The 22719-nt window shown below is 35.8% G+C and overlaps 2 protein-coding genes and 1 pseudogene across 2 annotated transcripts in view; all 3 read left to right on the forward strand.

Moving 5' to 3' along the window:
• Positions 1–13509, forward strand: part of LOC107856119 (beta-amyrin synthase-like) — a 37044-nt gene extending 23535 nt beyond the window's left edge. The window contains 16 exon segments of the mRNA XM_047396480.1: positions 9375–9572; positions 10134–10218; positions 10361–10527; positions 10643–10831; positions 10929–11042; positions 11141–11259; positions 11323–11458; positions 11569–11667; positions 11882–11938; positions 12099–12145; positions 12242–12345; positions 12348–12384; positions 12462–12639; positions 12807–12887; positions 12989–13072; positions 13353–13509. Of these exon segments, the coding sequence (XP_047252436.1) occupies positions 9375–9572; positions 10134–10218; positions 10361–10527; positions 10643–10831; positions 10929–11042; positions 11141–11259; positions 11323–11458; positions 11569–11667; positions 11882–11938; positions 12099–12145; positions 12242–12345; positions 12348–12384; positions 12462–12639; positions 12807–12887; positions 12989–13072; positions 13353–13403 (1746 nt within the window). The 3' untranslated portion in view covers positions 13404–13509.
• Positions 13510–13681: 172 nt separating this feature from the next.
• LOC124887187 lies at positions 13682–14617 on the forward strand (annotated as a pseudogene).
• Positions 14618–20085: 5468 nt separating this feature from the next.
• Positions 20086–20867, forward strand: LOC124887188 (uncharacterized mitochondrial protein AtMg00810-like). Its single transcript, XM_047396375.1, has 2 exons — positions 20086–20507; positions 20621–20867. Exons 1-2 carry the CDS (start codon positions 20086–20088, stop codon positions 20865–20867), a joined length of 669 nt encoding a protein of 222 aa, XP_047252331.1.
• Positions 20868–22719: the final 1852 nt, after the last annotated feature.

The raw sequence follows: 22719 nt of genomic DNA on the forward strand, positions 1-22719 counted from the left end.
AAGGGTGTTCTTCATCAAAAGCTAAATTAACAAAATCTGGACATAAGACTTTAAAGAAGACTTTAATATCTAAGAGAAAAAATGAAACAATAGAGACAATAATTAAACAGACGCTAGAAAGATTCTTCAGCAACCAGACACAAGATAAATACATGAATGAACAACCAGACGAACAGCTAGACAGGGTTGTACCAGAGATAAATAATACAGATAATAATTCAGCAAGATCAGATGAGGAAGATAGTATTGCACAATTCCAGGATGCCCAGGATCCATATGAAGACGACGACTCAGGCATGAGTTTCGACTCCATTGCCCTGCACAACTTGGATACACAAAGATAATCTACAGTTTTCACAGTTTGTATTATTAGCTAGCATAGTCAAGTGGGGATGCCTACTTTATGTCTTGTAATAGTCAGAGTCAGAGTGCTTCCTTTATCACTACTTTCCAAAAGAAAGAAAAACTGTTGAAGCACGCGTCAAAATAAGTTTGAAAGAAAATTAATAACGCATGTGACGATGGGGCCCAAAGAGTACCCGACTTGCATTATTAAAGTTTTCTTTCTTATCTCTTATCCAAAAGTGTCGGCCAACTATGTTGAGGCCACGTAGTAGCTTTTAGCACCTCTCCTTTATGTACATCTTGCCTATAAAAGGCGCACATTTTGTCAAAAGAAGGTAGAGTGAAACCAACCAACTTCAGAACCTTGAAATGTTTAAACTCTTCCTCCCAAAAAACTTATCCAAGCCAGTCTTTCTTGCATAAACTTTATATCATTGTGATTTAAATAAAGGCTTCAAGTTTTCTATTCAAATCTTAAGGGGGTTCCCGAAAGGGAAACCTCTCTCCTAGTTACTTCATGTAAGTTCTTATTTACATATTTTCCCCACAAAAATATTTATGTTCTTATATCCATGTTTAGCGTTATTTTACATATTTTCTGTAAATCATGTAAATTAAATGATCCATAAAATTTTACCCTTAGTATATGGTTAGCCTCTTAATTTCTTAATACCAACGATGGATTAACCTGTAAATTCCTAGGAATTCTGGCCTTGATAGTCCAATAGGTCTGCAATTTAGACAAAGGACGAATGTTAGCTGCCAGACCAAAATTTTTTCGGGGTGTGGTTAAATAAGTACGATGTTAAGAACATAGATTAAGAGGAAGAGATGAACAGGGTAAAGTAAAAATAAAAAATAAAAAAAAAACTCTGGGGAAAATATAAACTATAAGAATAATAAACATGAGGAAACAATAGGAAAGAGGGAGTACTGAGTAGGTTTTACAAACTGATATACTAAAAAATCGATCATTATTCACTGAAAAATTGAAAATATTTCAACTGTTTAACTGTTTATTTATTGAAATAACCACTGTTTTTATTGAAATATCTTACAGTTTTGGTATCTGTTTATTTATTGAAATAACCACTGTTTTTATTGAAATATCTTACAGTTTTGGTAAGATAGTCGAGGATGAACATGATCTTCATGCACTAACTCAAGATTTTTGGGAAGGTCCAACTCCAACCATAGGAACGGCAGTGGATGAAAATTATCATAATAATAACATAATAATTTACATTATTAAAGTTCATTATATCATGTCATGTTAGTGACCATAAATTGACAAAAAAGTGGTGGTGTAACTCATGCCATGATGTACCACTAAGTGTTGGGTTCATAGTAGATGAAGGAAGTGTGAATGAAAAAATGAAGAGTAAAAGAGTGGAGGGAAGGAGACACTAAAATGGAAAGTGTACTCCCTAATTGGCAAGTTTACTCTTTCTCTCACATTGGTGGAAGAAGAGAACTTGAGGGTGTTTATATTGAGAAACACTAACTCCACATGGATAGTGAGGCAAGAGCCAGATGATGCCTCTCGCCATCGTTGTCGTCTCTCGCTCGGCTCGGCTTTAGATTTAGATTTAGATTTGAAAAATGATCAATGAGATCTATCTTTTTGAAAAAAATTTATTTGACAGAAATAAATAAATTCAATCTGAGAACAGTGTTTTGAAACTCCATTTATAAATGCATGCTGGTTCGCTGATGAACTAGTGTACATTTTTGAGCTGATGTTGCCACAGAAGGTTGCACTGCTTCATGAACTGAAGCATTATTTTTGAACAGATGCTACAGAAAGTTACAATTGTTCAACGAAAATACACACCGACTCACGAAGTGACATACTTGTTCAGAACAGATGCACTGTTTAGGATAAACAGACATGAATTTTTAGAAAAAAGTCACACCTCTAAATTGAACCAATGCCACCTTTTCGAAGAGGCATGTTATGGCTATAAAAACCTGCTTTCTTCCACAGGTTTTAAGAATGAAATTTTTTGAATTAAAAAACATTCTTCTTGTCATCAAAATACTCTGTGTGATCATAAAAACCGTTGAGTACGTTCGTAGAATCCGACTATTTGAGGTACCGCAATAGTTGGATTGTTGGCCATTTTATCCTGGGAGGAAAAATTCCACAACCATGGGTACAGTGAGGGGAATTATTTCCTTAAGAAAACTCCATGAATTCGGATGACTTGGCCTATTCAAAAATAAAATACACCTCTTGGAAAGGTCATTTTGATCTTGTGTTGAGGGTATTTGATACTTCATAGTGTTCTTGTTTATACTTGAACTCGAGTTGAAGTTGTTGTTGTAATATACAGATTCTGCATACCCGACTATATTGTGGGAAATAACAATCTTAAGGAAATAACACTATTACAGAATCTGTATAGTTTATTTTTGGAGATTAAAGTTTTAACTTACTACTCCGCCTAAACTTAGCTAGTGATTTGAAGTCATAAAAACTTCATCACAAGTTAAAGATCATTCGGTTGATAATTGGAAGTCAAAAAAACTTCATTGTTAACTAGAAACAAGAAGAAAAATTTTAAGTTGCTTAATTTTTATAAGTAGTATTCTGAAAATACTATGTATTTTTTGTCTTGTAGTGATAGAAAAATGGCAACTGAAAGTCAAATGATGGATGCGAAAACATCTGTGGGGGAAACCAATATTGCCACATCAAGTCGCACAAATGCTCCGCCAACAATGGTACCGGCGGAGAAGCCCGAAAAATTTTTGGGCATTGACTTTAAGCGGTGGCAGCAAAAGATGTTCTTTTACCTCACCACTTTATGTCTGTAATGGTTCACTAGCGAAGATGCTCCTGAGGTGCCTAAGGGAACCTCGGACAAAAACCGTTTCGTTATTGTAGAAGCTTGGAAACATTCGGACTTCCTTTGCAGGAATTATATTCTGAGTGGTCTCCAAGACAACCTCTACAGTGTTTATAGTGGAACCAAGACATCAAAGGAACTGTGGGGGGCACTTGAACGAAAATATAAGACAGAGGATGCGGGAATTAAGAAATTCCTTGTTGCACAATTCCTGGACTTCAAAATGATAGATAGCAAATCTGTTGTCTCTCAAGTATAGGAGTTGCAAGTCATATCCTAGCAGAAGGTATATCTTTGAAAAATACCTTAGTTGAAAAAGTTAAAAATGTTCTTAATACTCACATAAACTGTTTTGTAGGTTTAATTGTGAATGATTCTTTCCAAGTAGCAGCGATAGTTGAGAAGCTACCACCTTTTTGGAAAGACTTCAAAAACTACTTAAAGCATAAACGCAAGGAGATGACTGTCGAAGATCTTATTGTCCAATTACGTATTGAAGAGGACAATAAAGCTGCCGAGAGATGGTTAAAAGGGAATTCTACAATTAATGGAGAACATATTGTAGAAGATGACCAAAACAATTAGAAGAAAAGAAAGAAAGTTGAACATGGAAGCAATCAACCCAAGAAAAAGTTCAAGGGAAAATGCTTCAATTGTGGAAAAATTGGCCATAAGTTTACAGATTGTCGAGCCCCGAAGAAATGCAAGAAAAAAGATCAAGCAAATATGATTGAATTCAACAAAGAATGCAATGATTTGTGTGCTATGTTCTCAGAATGCAACTTGGTGGGGAATCCTCGCGAATGGTGGATGGATTTTGGTTCCACCCTCCATGTATGTGCCAATAAGGATTTGTTTTCGTCATTTCTCTGGCTCAAGCAGAAGAAATGATCTACATGGCTAACTCCGCTACTGCTAAGGTGGAGGAAACAGGAAAAATTTGCTTAAAGATGACTTTCGGCTAGGTCTTGATACTGAACAATGTGTTATATGTTCCGGAGTTACATAGGAACTTAATTTCTGTTTCACTCCTAGATAAGAACAGATTCAAATGTGTAACCGTTTTTGGAAAAATTGTAATTAGCAAAGGAGAAATGTATGTAGGGAAAGGCTATCTGACCGAAGGCCTTTATAAGATGAATGTAATGACTGTTGAAATAAATAAAAGTTCAAATTCTTCTTATTTTCTTGATTCTTATGATTTATGGCACGAACGTTTAGGCCATGTTAATTACAAAACGTTACAAAAACTGATTAACTTAGAAGTTTTGCCAAACTTTGAGTGCAATAAATCAAAGTGTCAAACGTGTGTGGAATCGAAGTATGCAAAGCATCCTTATAAGTCCATTGAAAGGAATTCCAATCCCTTAGACTTAATACACACTAACATTTGTGATATGAAGTCAACACCATTAGGTGGTGGGAAAAAGTATTTCATAACTTTTATTAACGTTTGCATTAGATATTGTTATGTCTACTTTCTAAATAGTAAGGATGAAGCAATAGATTTATTTAGGCAATATAAAATTGAAGTTGAAAATCAGTTAGACAAAAAGATCAAAATGATAAGAAGTGATAAGGGCGAAGAATATGAATCTCCCTTTGTGAAAATATGTGTAGAGAATGGAATAATCCATCAAACTACGATCCCATATTCACCAGAGTTCCCCATAGTAAGACACAATCAATTCCTTATGAAAAATAGAAAGGAAGAAAACCCAACTTGATAGCAAAGGTTTAAGTTCCTATACCTAAAAAGGTTAAGATAGGACCTAAAATGGTGGACTGCATGTTCATAGGATATGCGAAAAGTAGTAAAGCATGTCAATTTTTGGTTCATAAATCCGAACATTCGAATATTAATGAAAATGAGATAATTGAATTAGACAATGCTGAATTCTTTGAAAACATTTACCTGTATAAAATTAGACATGAACAGTCTAGTGGAGGATCTAAACGACTTCGAGATGAACCAAGTGAGAATGTACATAATGAAGATAATCCAAGATGTAGTACACGTCAAAGAACATCAAATTCATTTGGATCGGATTTTGTAACATTTATCTTAGAAAATGAGCCTCAAATATTTAAAGAAGTGATGTCGTCGTCAGACTCAGCCTTTTGGAAAGAGGTAGTCAATAGTGAGATAGATTCAATCTTAAGCAACCATACATGGGAATTGGTTGAACTTTCTCCTGGAAATAAAACGTTAGGTTCTAAATGAATCTTTAAAAGAAAAATGAAGGCGGATGGTACTATTGACAAATACAAGGCAAGACTTGTAGTAAAAGGCTTCAAACAGAATGAAGGCCTTGATTACTTTGATACATACTCTCCATAACAAGGATAACCTTGATTCGAATGTTAATTACCTTGCCGTCGATATATGATCTTCAAATCCATCAAATGGATGTGAAAACCGCATTTCTAAATGGAGATTTAGAGGAATAAATATACATGGAACAACTTAAGGGTTTTGTGGTTCCAGGAAAACAAAATAAGGTGTGTAAACTTGTTAAGTCACTTTATGGACTAAAACAAGCACCTGAACAATGGCATGCGAAGTTTGACCAAACCATGTTGGCAAACGGATTCAAAATAAATGAATGTGATAAATGTGTTTATATTAAAGACACTCTAAATCACCAAGTCATTTTTTGTTTATATGTGGATGATATGTTGATCATCAGTAGAGACATTTCTGACATAAATGCAACAAAACGAATGCTCGAGAGCAAGTTTGATATGAAAGACCTTGGAGTTGCAGATGTGATCTTAGGTATAAGAATCCATCAAACTCCACAAGGGTTAGCATTGTCATAGTCTCATTATATCGAAAAAGTACTTGACAAGTTCAAGTATATGGAATTCGGTATTGCCAAGACTCCATTGGATGTGAACTTTGCAATTCGAAAGAATGAAGGTGAAAGTGACTCGCAATTGGAGTACGCAAGAGTATTGGGATATTTAATGTATATAATGAACTGTACACGACCAAACATAGCATGTGCAATTAGTAAATTGAGTCAGTACACGAGTAATCCCAACAAAACTCATTGGATGGCTATGAAAAGAGTTTTGGGGTATCTTAAATACACTCAAAACTATGCGTTGCATTATAATAAATATCCTGCGGTACTTGAAGGATATAGTGATGCAAATTGGATCACCGGATCGAACAAAGTAAAATCCACAAGTGGATATGTATTTACTATTGGTGGAGGAGCAGTTTCTTGAAAATTATCCAAACAGACTTGTATGGCTCGCTCTACAATAGAATTTGAATTTATCGCATTAGATAAAGCCGGTGAATACGCAGAATGGATCCGGAATTTCTTGGAAGGTATTCCGTATTGGCCCAAGCCAGTAGCACCAGTATTATACACTGTGATAGCCAAGTGGAAATAGGTAGGGCAGGGAGCATGATGTACAACGGTAAATTTTATCACATATGACGGAGATATAATACCGTTAGGGAACTTTTCTCTAGTGAAATTATCACTATTGACTATGTAAAGTCAAAGGATAATGTGTTGGATCCACTTACAAAAGGCCTATTTAGAGAAGGACTGGAAAGAACATCCAAGGGAATGAGTTTAAGGCCTAGGACGAGTCAGCATAACGGTAACTCTACCTAGTAGACTGGAGATCCCAAGAGCTAGGTTCAAGTAGATCAAACAAAGTTGTGTGTGACGGGTTCAGCATTGTCAATTACCCAACCCATTCTCATGATGTAGACAATGTATAGTAAACTAGGATAAGAATTAAGGTGAAAAGTCTTTTAATGACTATCTAAATTTGGCAGATTTGACCAAACAGTTTAATCTATAGGATTGAACGTTTAAAAATCACCTATGTGAGGGCGAAGTGGAAGCCGCTTCAAAAAGAATGTTAGTAAAGGCTTATTCTCTAAGATCTCATGAAATTGGGACGTGTTTATGGTTGAAAAGAACAAAACTGTGAGAACCATAAATGTTTAAAGGCTGGTTGTGTGACATGTGTTGTCTAAGTGTACATTAAATCTCAACAGTTCAAAGATATCAAATCTACCGATTGACCGAGCGCATCCGATGCATGTTCACTATGGAAAGTTCAAAGGGAAACTCACTTATCCAGATGCAATCAGTCTTTGCTTGATGATCACATACTTGTCCGTAAAAGTTTTATGAAAAATAGTCATTCCCCATTCATGTGGGGGATTGTTGGGTTCATAGTAGATGAAAGAAGTGTGAATAAAAAAATGGAGAGTAAAAGAGTGGAGGGAAGGAGACACTAAAATGAAAAGTGTACTCCCAAATTGGCAAGTTTACTCTTTCTCCCACATTGGTGGAAGAAGAGAACTTGAGGGTGTTTATATTCGAAATACTAACTCCACATGGATAGTGAGGCAAGAACTAGATGATGCCTCGCGCCATCGTAGTTGTCGCTCGGTCGGCTTGGCTTTGGTTTCATATTTGGATTTAGAAAATGATCGATCGATGAGATCTATCTTTTTGGACAAATTTTATTTGACAGAAATAAATAAATTCAATCCAAAAACAGTTTTTTGAAACTCCATTTATAAATGCATGCTGGTTCACTGGTTTGAACAAACTGGTGCCAATGTTTCATGAACTAGTGTACATTTTTGAACTGATGTTGCTGCAGAAGGTTGCACTGCTTCATGAACTGATGCACTGTTTTCGAACAGATGCTACAGAAATTTGCAATTGTTCAACGAAAATACACACTGACTCACAAAGTGACATACCTATTCGGAACAGATGCACTTTTTAGGATAAACAGACATGCATTTTCAGGAAAAAGTCACGCCTCTAAATTGAACCAATGCCATATTTTCGAAGAGGCATGTTATGGCTATAAAAACCTGCTTTTTTCCACAGGTTTTAAGAATGAAATTTTCTGAATTAAAAAACATTCTTCTTGTCATCAAAATACTCTATGTGATCATAAAAACCATTGAGTGCATTCGTAGAATCCGAGTATTTGAGGTACCGCTATAGTTGGATTGTTGACCATTTTATCCTGGGGGGAAAAATTCCACAACCTCGAGTACAGTGAGGGGAATTATTTCCTTAAGGAAACTCCGTGAATTCGGATGACTTGGCCTATTCAATTTCTATTTCATCTTTATTTTTCTGAAAAATAAATACACCTCTTGGAAAGGTCATTTTGATCTTGTGTTGAGGGTATTTGATACTTCATAGTGTTCTTGTTTATACTTGAACTCGAGTTGAAGTTGTTGTTGTAATATACAGATTCTGCATACCCGACTATATTATGGGAAATAACAATAAGTACCCTTCTAAAACTTGAATATTGTAACCACTCTATTGAAGAATTCATGTATCTATATATGGAGATGTTTCTTCTTAAGTTGTGACATGAGAAATATTTATCGTGTATGAGAAATGTGTGAGAAAATATCATAGGGTAAACGATAAAAGAGAGGTCATTGTGTAGTGAAAAGAGAGTTGAGAAATTTTTTTTTTCAAAGTCTCCAACTTATTCACTATAAAAGAGAGTATTTTTATATTGAAGGAAGGTGTTCATTCAGTGGAGCTTTGGACTCTCCAATTAATTCAGAATTGTTTGAGTTATACACGTTGCACGACTATTGTCTTGGAGGAGACAAGTCATGAATTATACTGTTAGAGTGGTGTAGATTCTATCACAGTAGGCTTAAATCTCTTTAACAAGAGCGAAATATCCGTTCTTCAGCCTGAAAGTTTATTTATTTGTTTTTGTTTATTTTCTCTTTGACTGAAGCATCTAGTACGTCTTGAATTATGACCAAATTTGCTACAACATACTTCAACTTCACGGGGTCCTATTACCCCGAACTTAATTTTAGCATATTTTTGTCACCCTTTTGTACTAAGGTGACATCTTTTGTCAATTTTTTGGGGTGACATGGTACCTTTGATGTGGTCCCCATTTTATGTAAAAAAGTTGTCATGTCAACACAAAAGAGTAATAAAAATATGTTAAAATTGAGTTAGGAGTAATTAGACCCATATAAAGTTGGAGTGTGTCCTAGCAATTTTGGCCATATTTCGAGGGGATATTGTATGCTTATCTCTTTTATCTTTCGACTATAGTTTATGGTATTTTCACCTACAAATACTGTCAGTACATAAAACTTAAATTATTCGTGAATTGCTGACTAAGTTTCAGAACGAAGATGGTGGATGGGGTTTGCACATAGAAGGTAACAGTACTATGTTCTGTACAGCTCTGAGTTACATTTGCATGAGAATCCTTGGAGAAGGACCAGATGGTGGCAAAAACAATGCATGTGCTAGAGCAAGGAAATGGATTCTTGATCATGGTAGTGTCACTGCAATTCCCTCCTGGGGGAAAACATGGCTGTCGGTATGATTAGTTAATTTATATACACGGACTGCATACAAAATTTTATATTCTATTAAAGTTTAAGTTTGTTGTAACATAAAATGTACAGTTACATATGTACATATTGATGTTTGTGGATTTAAACCTGTTGTAATTATCCTTTAGATGTCCCAATATTAGTTGCTCTCTGTAAATTATATCATTCCTATTGTCTAGTAACCTTCTAGTTGTTAGGGGTTTTGCCTGATTTTCTTGCCAAGTTGGAAGAAAATAAAAGTAGTACCATAATTACTATATAAAACTTTTCCATATTTGGCAAAGCTTTGTACGAAGACCTCTTCTCGTAACAATGTAGTCGTCTAAGAGTCTTTGTTTAGAATAGATTTTCTCCCAATAGTTTTTCTGTTTTTTTTATATTAGTTTTAATATGTAGGTCGTTTGACCGAATCATATTAATAAATATGCATTCTTAGTTGAATTATCAATGCTTTGGTTTGCAACTTTAAGCCCTCTCGATTTCGAACCAAGACTCGTGTTATGTTTTTCTTCCTGTGCTGAGAAATTTCCCCTTCTTTAAATTAGATTCTTGGAGTTTTTGAATGGTTAGGAACCAATCCAATGCCACCCGAGTTTTGGATTCTTCCATCTTTTCTTCCCGTACATCCAGGTTGGTCAACAGTTTTTCTGCTCATGCATTTATTAGTACATATCCTAATTTTTTATTTCATGTTATTGTAGATATTAATTTTCAGAATTTGCTTTGCAACATGTCGATCAACCTCATAGTTTGACTCTTTATTTAACTGCAGCAAAAATGTGGTGTTACTGCCGATTGGTCTACATGCCAATGTCTTATCTCTATGGGAAGAGATTTGTTGGTCCAATCACACCTCTCATTTTGCAACTCAGGGAAGAGTTATATGATCAGCCATATGACGAAATTAACTGGAAAAAAGTGCGCCGTGTATGTGCAAAAGTATGACTTTCAGAGATCACTTGATTACCGAGATTAGCAATATAATCAGTGTTGAAGTTAGTGCCTACATCATACCACCTTCGGCAAATGATCAAACATAACCTTCTTGTTGCAGGAGGATCTCTATTACCCTCATTCATTGGTTCAAGATTTCATGTGGGACAGTCTCTACATATGTACGGAGCCTCTATTGATTCGTTGGCCTTTCAACAAGCTGAGAAATAAAGCTCTTGAAGTTACCATGAAACACATACACTATGAAGATGAGAATAGTCAATACATCAGCATTGGATGTGTGGAAAAAGTATGGAAACTAATTCATTTTGAACAGATTAGAAAATAATTATCTGCGTTCTCTTAAGGACATAGATTACACTGAACGTAACCCTTGGTTACTGTAGGTATTGTGTATGCTTGCTTGTTGGGTTGAGGATCCCAACGGCTATTATTTCAAAAAACGTCTTGCTCGGATCCCAGATTATTTATGGATAGCTGAAGATGGAATGAAAATGCAGGTTGGTACTATTTCACAAACTGCAAAGAGTTAAGAATAGTTTGAAGTGATTCAAACAGTTGTTACTGAAATTGGTGAGTATGTGTTGTTGAATTGCAGGGTATTGGTAGTCAAACATGGGATGCTAGTCTTGCTATTCAAGTACTATTAGCCAGTGAGATGAATGATGAGATATCAGATACTCTTAGGAAAGGACATGACTTCATAAAAACATCACAGTTTTGGATGTTTATATCATGAGCATAACAGCTCTTTCAAATTGTGAACCTTATTAATGTAAGTAAATTCTTGCAGGTGAAGAAAAATCCTTCAGGTGATTTTAAAGGGATGTATCGGCATATCTCAAAAGGATCATGGACTTTTGCAGATCAAGATCATGGATGGCAAGTATCTAATTGCACTGCTGAAGCATTAACGGTACCTAGCTTTTCAGTACCATAAGATTTCAACTTCTTGTAATTGCTGAAAAATGGTGCAATGATAGTGCTAGTAAATTGGCCTGATATCTTTCAATTTTGTTTCTCTAGTGCTGCCTTCTCTTCTCTACAATGCATCCTGAATTAGTCGGTGAGGCAATGGATCCACAACAACTGTATGATTCGGTGAATGTTATTCTTTCGTTACAGGTAGACACTATAAGATGTGCCCTCAATCATTAGTCATTTAATCTGAAGTTGTTTTCTGCTTGTACAAAGATTCCCGAGAGAAACCTATATTTTACACCAAATAGAGAATCCAATGCGTAGCTACCTGTGGTATTAATTCATTTTTTCTGAATTCATTCACTCATCATTTGGCTCATTTTTAGCAATGATGAGATCTATTTGAAAAAAAATTCAGACCAAGAATGGGGGTTTAACACCATGGGAACCTGCAGGGGCCTCGAAGTATTTGGAGGTAACTTCTCTGCCAAGTCAAATAATTGTTTGAGTTTGAGATTTATGATATATGAAAGTTTATCTATCTGCTTCATTTCAAGGTTGTTGAGAACCTTCAAGCTCTTCTGTAGTGTTCCAGCCTGAATAAGTAATTTTCTTGTTCTGTTGTATTTGTTCAGTTGTTCAATCCTACTGAATTTTTCGCGGACATTGTTATTGAGCATGAGTAAGATTTGTTTCTCTAGTTTCCCTCTCCCTTTAGCTCTTTTTCCCATTATTAGTCTCCATTTTACTGCTTCACACTGATTCAATGTTAATCCAGGTATGTTGAGTGCACTTGCTCGGCAATCCAAGCACTTGTTCATTTTAAGAACCTTTACCCTGGACACCGAACCACGGAGGTTGACAATTTCATTGATAATGTTGTTAATATGTTGAAGATGTACAGAAGCCTGATGGTTCATGGTATATGATATTTCTCCTGTGATCCCTTGAACTTTCTGCTCTATCTATACATATGACACGTGTAATCATGTTAACAGGTATGGTAACTGGGGTGTGTGCTTCACATATGCCTCCTGGTTTGCTCTTGGAGGGCTTGCTGCAGCAGGCAAGTCGTACAGCAACTGTGCAGCTGTTCGTAAAGGTGTAGAATTTCTTCTAAAAATACAAAGGTCTGATGGTGGTTGGGGAGAAAGCTACCGTTCCTGTCCTGACAAGGTAATGTAAAAGCAAAAAAGAGGCTACGAGAAACAAAAATGATTTAGATCCATGAATAATTTAGATCAAGTTTTCTATTAACATGCATTTTTTTCCCGTAAAGAAGAGAAAGAAATATAAAGATGATTATAAGACCACTGTGACTCAGGTTTGTATTTGATCAACAGGTTTTCAGGGAACTAGGAACAGATGACTCAAATCTTGTGCAAACTGCATGGGCATTGATGGGATTGATTCATTCTGGCCAGGTGAATACCTTGTTACTATTAGTAAATGCTGTAATTTAATCCACAATCAGAGTAAAACTTTTCTTTATAAGAGGTCTTTACCATCTTTCCTAATTGGACAGGTTAATAGAGATCCAAGGCCTCTCCACCGTGTGGCAAGGCTGTTGATTAATACACAGACTGAAGATGGTGACTTCCCGCAACAGGTAATTACTCTGCAAATTACAAGCTAAACAAAGGTGATGACTGCTAAATATTAAAACGAAATGCACTGGATGTAAATGAAGTGGACATAGATGATTCATATAGTCGACCCAAACTAGTTTAAAATCTGTTCATATTTGATTGATATTGATTAATTAATATAACGAAAAAAACTCTTCCAAACTGGCAAAACTATATCTAAAAGAGCAGAGAATACTAAAACCATTTTTATCAAAATATTGCTTTTACCTGACTAGTGTTTCACTTCATAAATATGTGTAGGAAATAACTGGAGCTTTCATGAAGAATTGCATGGCGCACTATGCAACATAGAGAAATATATTTCCATTGTGGGGTTTGGCAGAATACCGCAGAAATGTCCTATTACCATTAAAACACAACTAAATATGTAGAATGCAATTTGGTCCTTATGAAATAATATAGCTTATTGCTTATGTATTGATGAAAGTGATGTAATAATGTCTTAAATCATAATAATTCTCCCCAGAAAGTGATTTATACTTGTATTGTTCTATATATAGTCACTCTTAATGATTATATTCTAGCAAATGATCACCGAGGAATGTGGTGATATATGAATGTGTTGGAGCATGTCAAGTCAAGAGGTATAATGCTGACTGTGATCATAAGTTGTACCATTGGCCTTAAAGATTAAGACTTTGATGCTTGTGGCTGTGTGTTCCATCGGGGTTATGTTTAAGAAAGATAATTTCAAATCGTGATGTTACAGCTAGGTGCTGTAGCTTTTGAGGCTACAAAATTGATTATGATTCAGATTCTTTTAACTTCAACGGGTATAGCGTTTAATCCTATTACTTCACTCAATTTCTTTGCCCCTTGCTGTTTGGTTTTCTTGTTCATTCCATGGATTTTTTTAGAATACTAATTGTTGAAGGATACATCTAGTTTCCATTTGGATGGGTTTATCTTTCGTACTAATTCATTCTGTGCACTTGCTCTGAATCTCACTGTGTTTTTGCTTGTTGGGAAGGCATCTGCTTTGACTATGAATGTAGCTGGCGTGGTTAACAATTGGTTCTTGACTGCCTTTTTGTGATCTGTGACTAAGGATAATGTCATCCCTATCAATTTGGTAGGAATATGGGTTGGCTTTATTGGGCGTGGCTTACTACAACAAGGCCAAATTGCAGGTTGTTAAGGCGAGCGAAGCACAGAAGAAGCTGCACAGGCTGCGGATGAGGAGTCTGGAAGATTGTTGGAGGAAAGAGAAGAGGAGAATGGTGGTGCTAAAAAGAATGAATCTCAGGGTTGAGTTTGATTCTTGATTTACTTCGTATTATCCTTAGGGAGGTGGACATTGAGAGGAAAACCTGAAGATCAGACTATGACGTCCTTGTGCGGATGATTTAAGTTCTGTTTTTGGGTATAAATCTTTTATATTATCTGTTTTGACGATCTTAAATTAGTTTTATTTCTTGTATTACCAGATCGTGCATGTACTTGAGCATGACTCAGGCAATTTCTGTTTATTTTGACAGAATAGTAATACCAGAAGAACTTTTTCCGATGAATCTAACTGATGCTCATTTCATGCTCAGCTATATGTCTTTGCTTCCCTTTTCTTGGAATACATTTTATGTCTTTAACTTCATTGCCTTAGGAGTTAATCAAATGCAGCTGTCGTTTAAAGTTTTTCCTTTGTTGTGCTCCACATGTTAAATTATAGATAGATATGTAACACCTGATGTTGTTAGTTATCTTCGACATGTTCGATAGTTGACCTGAAACTTGAAATGATCCAGTCTTGTTGATATAAACCATATTGTTTGTACGATAGATGACATGGTTTTCTTTGGTGATAGATGACATGTTTTTCTTTGGTGTTTTCTTTGAGTCAGAGATGATATTTATAAGGTTGTTTGGTAGATGACGTACTTCATATGAGTCCAAAATGATGCTTCCTGCACCCCACTTAACTCGGGCTTACGTTCCTTCTTACATCATTAACTGAATTCTTTCTCTGCCTCTCTTATTCACTTCTAATGAATCCTTTAGAAAATATGTTCGTTTACTCTTCCGAGCTGCTTATTTTAGCTTGAATACAAGTTAATCACTGCCAATTTATCCTATTTTGATCCCTCCGGCCTCTCATCACCTGAATTTTCGAACTTTTCACATAAAGTCTGCCTCCTTGGTTGGTGAGTGGTGATAGAATAGGCTTGAATTTCTGACTCATCACCAGCTCTTTCAGGAAAGTCAGATCTAGTAATGAAGTGATGGTAAATCTATGGTATGAGTTTCCGAGCAATGTTATGATGTAGAAGATCGGTTTAGGATGGTACAGAAAGGAATTGGAGCAACTAATAAGTAATCGTAAGCTATCACTGATTCTTAATTTTCAGCCCTCGATTTTGTGTAAAGAGCGAAAGGTTGAGGTCTTCGATGAAAGGTGTGAAATTTCCTACATACCTGGAGTTGTAATGTTGTGAAGATATGCTTATTAACAACATTTGAATTGCCTTTTATCCATTGAAAATTTGTCATGTTGGACAGTTTTTTGTATCAAATACAATATAGAAGTTGTAGGTATGTTGAAGAGAAGAAATAATGTGAAATGCAGATTCTGTATACTAAATGGAAAACAAGTGGCATTAAGTAGTTTACCAAAGAGTTGTGACCTAGCGATCAATGAAGTGACTTGAGAACTACGAGTTCTCAGGTTTAAATCCCAGCGGAAGCAAAAGACATTAAGACAGAGTTACCGGTACCTGTGGAGGTAGCAGGTACCCATGAAATTAGGCGAGCCGCGTGCAAGGTTGACCCATATACCCGTGATCCAGTCTTCTTGATGTACTGTACTGAATAAACCATATGGTTTGTACGATAGATAGATCGATAGATGACATAATTCATATGAGTCCAAGATGATGCTTCCTGCACCCACTTAACGGGGTCTGCATTCCATTTCACGTCATTGATTGCATACTTTCTCTGCCTCTCTTATTCACAACAAGTGGATCCTTTAGAAAAGATGCTCGGTTACTCTTTCGTGCTGCTTATCTTAGCTTGAATGCAAGTTGAACACTGCCAATTTACCCTATTTTGATCCCTGAGGCCAACCTTTCATCACCTGAAATTTTGAACTTTTCACATAAAGTCTGCCTCCTTGGTTGGTGAGTGCTGATAAAATAGACTTGAATTCCTGGACTTAGCACCTACCAATTCTTTCAGGAAAGTCGTATCTAGTAATGAAGTGGTGTAATGCTATGGTTTTCTAGAATGGTTTTAAGTGATTTCTTCTAATTTGTCCAAGCCTTGGTGGATAGAATTTCTGGTGCTTGTGCTAGCAGGAGGTTGCAGGTACCCCATGAAATAAGTTGTGCGCAGGCTGGTCCGGATAACAGGGTTATGTTGAGGCACCTTTGTAATGTTTACTCAAAGGTTGCATTTTCATTACTATAACCGTCTGCTGCCAGTGTTAGATTATGTTAGTGCAGAATATATGCTTGACAAAAGCACTCGAATTCGGGTTGGGTTGGCATTAGATTTTCAATTGGATATGTCCCGGTCAATTCGTTAACGACTGATCCCTACAGTCATTGTTGAAATCTGCCTCATGAGTTGTTAACTAATGCTGAATTAGCATGACTACATGACTGCTGATGTTTTTTTTTTTCTGTTTCCAGAAGATAGAATTTCTCTGTAGTAGTTTTTCAGTTATGATTTTTCCTAGTCTTTAGGCATATAGCTGTTGGTGGACTTAGTTCCTATTAATTAGGTAGTTCAGTTTTTTGAGTTACTGCAGTTTGTTAGGATTTTCTGTATTTAAACAGCTTCTTTGCAGCATAATAACATATATCTCTTTTCCTCTTCATTTGTTGTATGTTTTTTCCTCTGTAAACATCTACAAATTGGTATCAAGAGCCTTTACTTCTTAAGGGACTTCTGAGAGACTTGTGAGTGTTTTTTTCTGAGTGTTTATCCAAATTTATGGCTGCAAAACACCATTCAAACAATGGAGAATGCAGGTTTTTTTTTCTGTTATGGCTCCACCAGTTTTTGACGGAGAAAATTATCAAGCATGGACAGTGAAAATGTAGGCTTATTTGGAGGCCTGCGATTTATGGGTGGCCGTCGAGGAAGACTATGAAGTGCTTCCTTTGCCAGAGAATCCAACCATGGCTCAGATTAGACCTCACAAGGAGAGTAGAACAACAAAGTTCAAAGATAAATCCCGTCTCTTTGTTGCAGTTTCTACCACCATTTTCAGTAGAGTAATGACATGTAAATCAACCAAAGAAATTTGGAATTTCCTCAAGAAAGAGTACGAGGGAGATGAAAGAATTAGAGGAATGAAAGTACTGAACTTGGTCGGAGAATTCGAGATGCAGAGAATGAAGGAATCCGAAATCATTAAGGATTATTCTAACAGGTTGCTTCTGATTGCAAATAAGGTAAGGATACTTGGAACTGAACTTGATGACAATAGAATAGTTCAAAAGATACTTGTAACCTTACCTGAAGGATATGAGGCGACTATTGCTTCATTGGAGAATACTAAAGATCTGTCAAAGGTTAGCTTGGTAGAGTTATTAAGTGCTCTGCAGGCATAAAAACAACGAAGGATGATGAAGCAAGAAGGATCCATCGAGGAGCCCTGAAAGCAAAGTTGCAGCTTGATTCAGGTGCTGCCATGGGAAATAAGGGAAAAGGAAAGAAGGGAAATTATGGAAACTCTGAAGCTACATCTGAAAAAAATGCTACATCTGAAAAAAATGCTACTGCCATCGCTAACAACAAAGAAGGCAAATTCAAGTGTTAGAGAAAGCCTGATATGAAATACCGAAAGTGTCAAAAACTTGGTCATGCCGAGATTATCTGCAAAGAGAAGCATTTATAATAACAAAATGAAGCACAAATTGCAGACCAAGAGCGAGAAGAGCAATTGTTTGTGGCTATCTGTTACGCAAGCAAAAGTTCAAGTGAAAGATGGCTTATTGATAGTGGTTGTACGAACCACATGACCAATGATGAAAAGATTTTTAGAGAGAATGACAAATCAGTTAAATCAAGAGTCAGGATCGAAAATGGAGAATACCTCCCAGCGGCAAGAAAGGGGACTGTAGCAATTGAGAGTTATAAAGGTACAAAACTTATTTATGAAGTTTTATTTGTTCCTGAACTTGATCAAAATTTATTAAGTGTTGGAAAACTGTTGGAAAATGGATTCAAATTATTATTTGAAGACAAGGTGTGTCTAATCAGTGATCCTAGTGGTCAGGAAATGTTCAGAATTAAATTGCAGGGAAAAAGTTATTCCTTAAATCCATTAGATGAGGAACACATAGCTTTTCTAAGTCAGTCCATAGTTGCAGAAATGTGGCACAAAAGGTTGGGGCATTTTCATCACAAAGCTCTGTTGTTTATGCAAATGAGCAAAATGGTAAATGGTTTACCAAACTTGGAGGAGCATATCTCAAGATGTAAGGCTTGTTTGCTTGGAAAGAAAACTAGATTTCTATTTAAAAGTTCCACATGGAGAGCTACAGAAAAGCTGCAGCTCATTCATACCGGTCTTTGTGGTTCACAAAGAACTCAGTTGCTTAATGGCAGTAGGTATTATATTATCTTTATTGATGATCTAACAAGAATGTGTTAGATTTATTTTATGAAGTTTAAGTACGAAGTTGCTGGAATTTTCATTAAGTTCAAAGCTTTGATAGAGAATCAGAGTGGCTGCAAGATTCAGGTCATTAGATCAGATAATGAAACTGACTATACATCCGATAGGTTTAATTCTTTTTGCGAAGAAGCTAGAATAGAGCACCAGCTAACTGTCCCTTACTCTCCATAGCAAAATAAAGTTAGTGAGAGAAATAATAGAACAATCATGGAGATGTCAAGATGCTTTTTGTAGGAGAAAAATCTGCCAAAAAAAGTTTTGGGCAGAAGCAGCAAACACAACTGTTTTCTTGCTGAATAGACTGCCTACGCGAGTAGTGGAAGAAAAGACTCCATTCGAGGCATGGTATGGTTTCAAGCCTGATTTTAAAAACCTCAAGATCTTTCGATGTCTATGTTTCTCTTATGTTCCACAGGTTAAGAGAGACAAGTTAGATAAGAAGGAAGATTTGGGAATGTTCATTGGCTATAGCTTATTATCTAAAGCTTACAGGATCTTTCAACCTCAATTGGGCAAGATTATAGTAAGTAGAGACGTTCAATTCCTTGAAGATGAGCAATGGGATTGAAATTTTGAGGAGTCTCAAGTTTCGAATGACAATTCAAAGTTTGATTTTGATGAATTGGTAGATGATCAACCTATTAGGGGAACGAGGTCACTCTTTGATATTTATCAGAGGTGCAATGTTGCTATTTTTGAACTTGCAGGATACGAGGAAGCAAAAAATAATCAAAAATGGACAGATGCAATGATGGAGGAGCTGTCCATGATAGAAAAGAACCAAACTTGGAAGCTAGTGGAAAGACTACAAGATAGAAAAGTGATTGGAGTTGAATGGATTTTTTGAACAAAGCTCAATCCAGACGGCTCGATAAATAAGCACAAAGATAGATTGGTGGTGAAAGGCTATGGACAAATTTGGGGAGTCGATTTTTATGATACTTTTGCCCCAGTAGCTAGATTGGATACAATTCGAATGCTTTTGGCAATAGCGGCATAGAAAAGTTGAAGATTTTTCAAAGGGACGTGAAGTCTACTTTCTTGAATGGTCTACTACAAGAGGAAATATATGTTGAGCAGCCAGAAAGGTTCAGTGTACCAGGAAGTAAAAATATGGTTTTTTTGTTAAAGAATTCGGATAACCATTTGCAAGACTTAGGCTTCGAAAGAAGTTTAAGTGAATCGACTCTTTATGTCAAGAAAGTTTTCTCTAATATTATTATTATTTCTCTGTATGTTGATGATTTACTTGTGACAGGAAATAATATAGCATTGATTGAAGAATTCAAGGAGGAGATGATGAAGGTCTTTGAGATAACCGACCTTAGATAAATGACCTATTTTCTAGGAATGGAGATTAAGCAAACTCAGAATGAAGTGTTTGTTTGTCAAAAGAAATACATGAAGGGGATTCTAAAAGGATTTAAAATGGAAGAATGCAAGAGTATGAGCACGTCAATGAATCAAAGAGAGAAGCTAATGAAGGATGATGGTGCTGAACGAGTACAAGAAGGAAGCTACAGGAGCTTGATAGGATGTTTGATGTATCTTACAGCAACAGGGCCAGATATATTGTATGTTGTAAGTGTACTATACCGTTTTTTGAATTCTCCAAGTGAATTGCATATGAAAGCTGCAAAACGAGTGCTCAGATATGTCAAAGGCACCATAGATTATGGATTCAAATTTAGCAAATGTCAAAATTTCAAACTTCAAGGATTTTTTGACAGTGATTGGGGTGGTTCTGCTGATGATATGAAAAGTACTTCAAGGTACTGTTTTATTTTTAGCGCCGGATGTTTTTCTTGGTGTTAGAAAAAACAAGAGATTGTTGCTCAATCAACTGCAGAGACAGAATTCATTGTTGCGACTGTTGATGGATAAGGAAAATCTTTTGTGATCTTGGTTTGGAGATGAAGGAAAGCACTAACATATTTGTGGACAACCAGGCTGCCATTGCTATTTCTCACAATCCAGTCTTTCATAGAAAGACCAAGCACTTCAATGTGAAGCTATATTTTCTTAGACAAGTGCAAAAGGATGGTTTAGTGAATCTGGTATCTGCAGAACGGAAGAGCAGTTGGCTGATATTTTTACAAAAGCTTTTCCTGCAAGCAAATTTGAGTTCTTGAGAAGCAAACTTGGAATTTGCAGCTCTTGACGCAAGGAGGAATGTTGAAATCTGCCCCATGAGTTGTTAACTAATGCTGAATTGGCATGACTACATGGCTGATGATGTTTTTTTTTCTGTTTCCAGAAGATAGAATTTTTCTATAGTAGTTTTTCAGTTATGATTTTTCCTAGTCTTTAGGCATATAGCTGTTGGTGGACTTAGTTCCTATTAATTAGGTAGTTCAGTTTTTTGAGTTACTGTATTAGTTACTGCACTTTGTTAGGATTTTCTGTATTTAAACAGCTTCTTTGCAGCATAATAACATGTCTCTCTTTTCCTCTTCATTTGTTGTATGTTTTTTTCCTCTGTAAAGGCATACTACTTTCAGTCAAACCTTTTAAAGTCCTCTGGCCAGTCAAATGTTGACATTGGATTAAGTTTTACCTCCCTGCACAATGTCCAGATGAACATGCATTCTTTTCTCTACAGTATGGTAGACTTATAACTAAAAATACTACACAGTGTTATGTGCTTGCTTAGTGTAAGTACTAGCACATATAAAAGATAAAAAAAATTATTTTGCGATGCGTGAGTGCAACTCGTCAATGGAATTGCCTTCCAGTTTCATAGCGTATCAGTAGAACTACCACCGAATCTCATTCACTTCACGACTAGTTTCAAAGTCTTCTATTGTGTTATTCAGACAATACTAAAATCTGTGAAATTCTTGTGGAAGAATTTCCTATAGAAAACACAGTGTAATGCCAAGGTTTATAAAGGTCTAACTCGTCAAGTTTAAACCTCAATCAACGTCTGTTTCTATATGCATGAGTTCGAATAATTCTATCTTCAATTAGAATTATATGTACCTAGCTATGTTATAATATAATTTTGAAATAAATACACATTACACTCATCCAGACCCACATACTCTCTATCTTAATTTTTTTAATTTATGTTATAACCCTTACAGACGTGTTTAGCCTAATTATTTGGCTTGGTAATGCACCTTTAGGCGTTTTCAATTCACATATATCCACTCTATTAATTATTGAAAGAGTTCAATTATGCAAATACCAGTCAAAAGTCTAATCTACTAACGTAATCTTGTTGGTTGTTCGACTGTTCCAAAAAAAAAGATAGACTTTGTCATTGTGTCTAATCAGTAACGGAGCTAAGATTTTTACTAATGAAATTTGAAATATAAAATGTATTTAAAGAAGTTAAAATAATTTGACATATATTATATATACACATAAAATTAATTTTAATATGATATATAACTTTTAAATAGCCGTTTGACCATGAAAAAGTTTTACTTTTTTTTTTGAAAAATTATTTCACTTTAGTAAAATAGTGAAAACTATAAGTGTTTGGCCATTAAAATTTCAAATACAACTCCGGAATTGTATTTGAAAAAGTGAAAACAAGTTTTACTTGTTTTTACAAGTATAAAAAATCAAGGAAAAAAAAAAACACATGCTGCTGCTGGGTTTTGAGAACCCACATTGTGGGCCAAAGATGTCTTAAAACCGATCCAACAACCACTAAGGCTAAGCAACAATGTTTGACAGTGAGTTCGCAGTATCTAATAATATACATATATTCAGAATTTAGTAACGTAAAAGCTACTGGTTCGCCCGAACCCCAATAGGGTACTGTAGCTCCGCCCCTGTTCATGGCCAAACACAACTCTAACTCCAACTCCAACTTCAAATTCAACTCCGAAAAATTATAATTTTCATGGTCAAACAAGACCTAAATGAAGTTTAAATGAATTTTTAGCCTCTAACTCTGCCCCTGCAAAAGGGCCCCAATATGTAGCGTCCTCTTTCTCTGATCCTATATAAGGGGGGCCTCAATATTTAGCG

This window comes from Capsicum annuum, chromosome 9 (assembly GCF_002878395.1).
Source record: "Capsicum annuum cultivar UCD-10X-F1 chromosome 9, UCD10Xv1.1, whole genome shotgun sequence".
Classification (NCBI taxonomy): Eukaryota; Viridiplantae; Streptophyta; class Magnoliopsida; order Solanales; family Solanaceae; genus Capsicum; species Capsicum annuum.

Bases quoted from the DNA above. Each gene is read 5' to 3' on its own strand.
- LOC124887188 (XM_047396375.1), top strand. From the start codon at position 20,086: ATGGAGATTAAGCAAACTCAGAATGAAGTGTTTGTTTGTCAAAAGAAA. The intron at 20,508-20,620 runs GTACTGTTTTAT...TTGATGGATAAG, and splicing joins GATATGAAAAGTACTTCAAG to GAAAATCTTTTGTGATCTTG.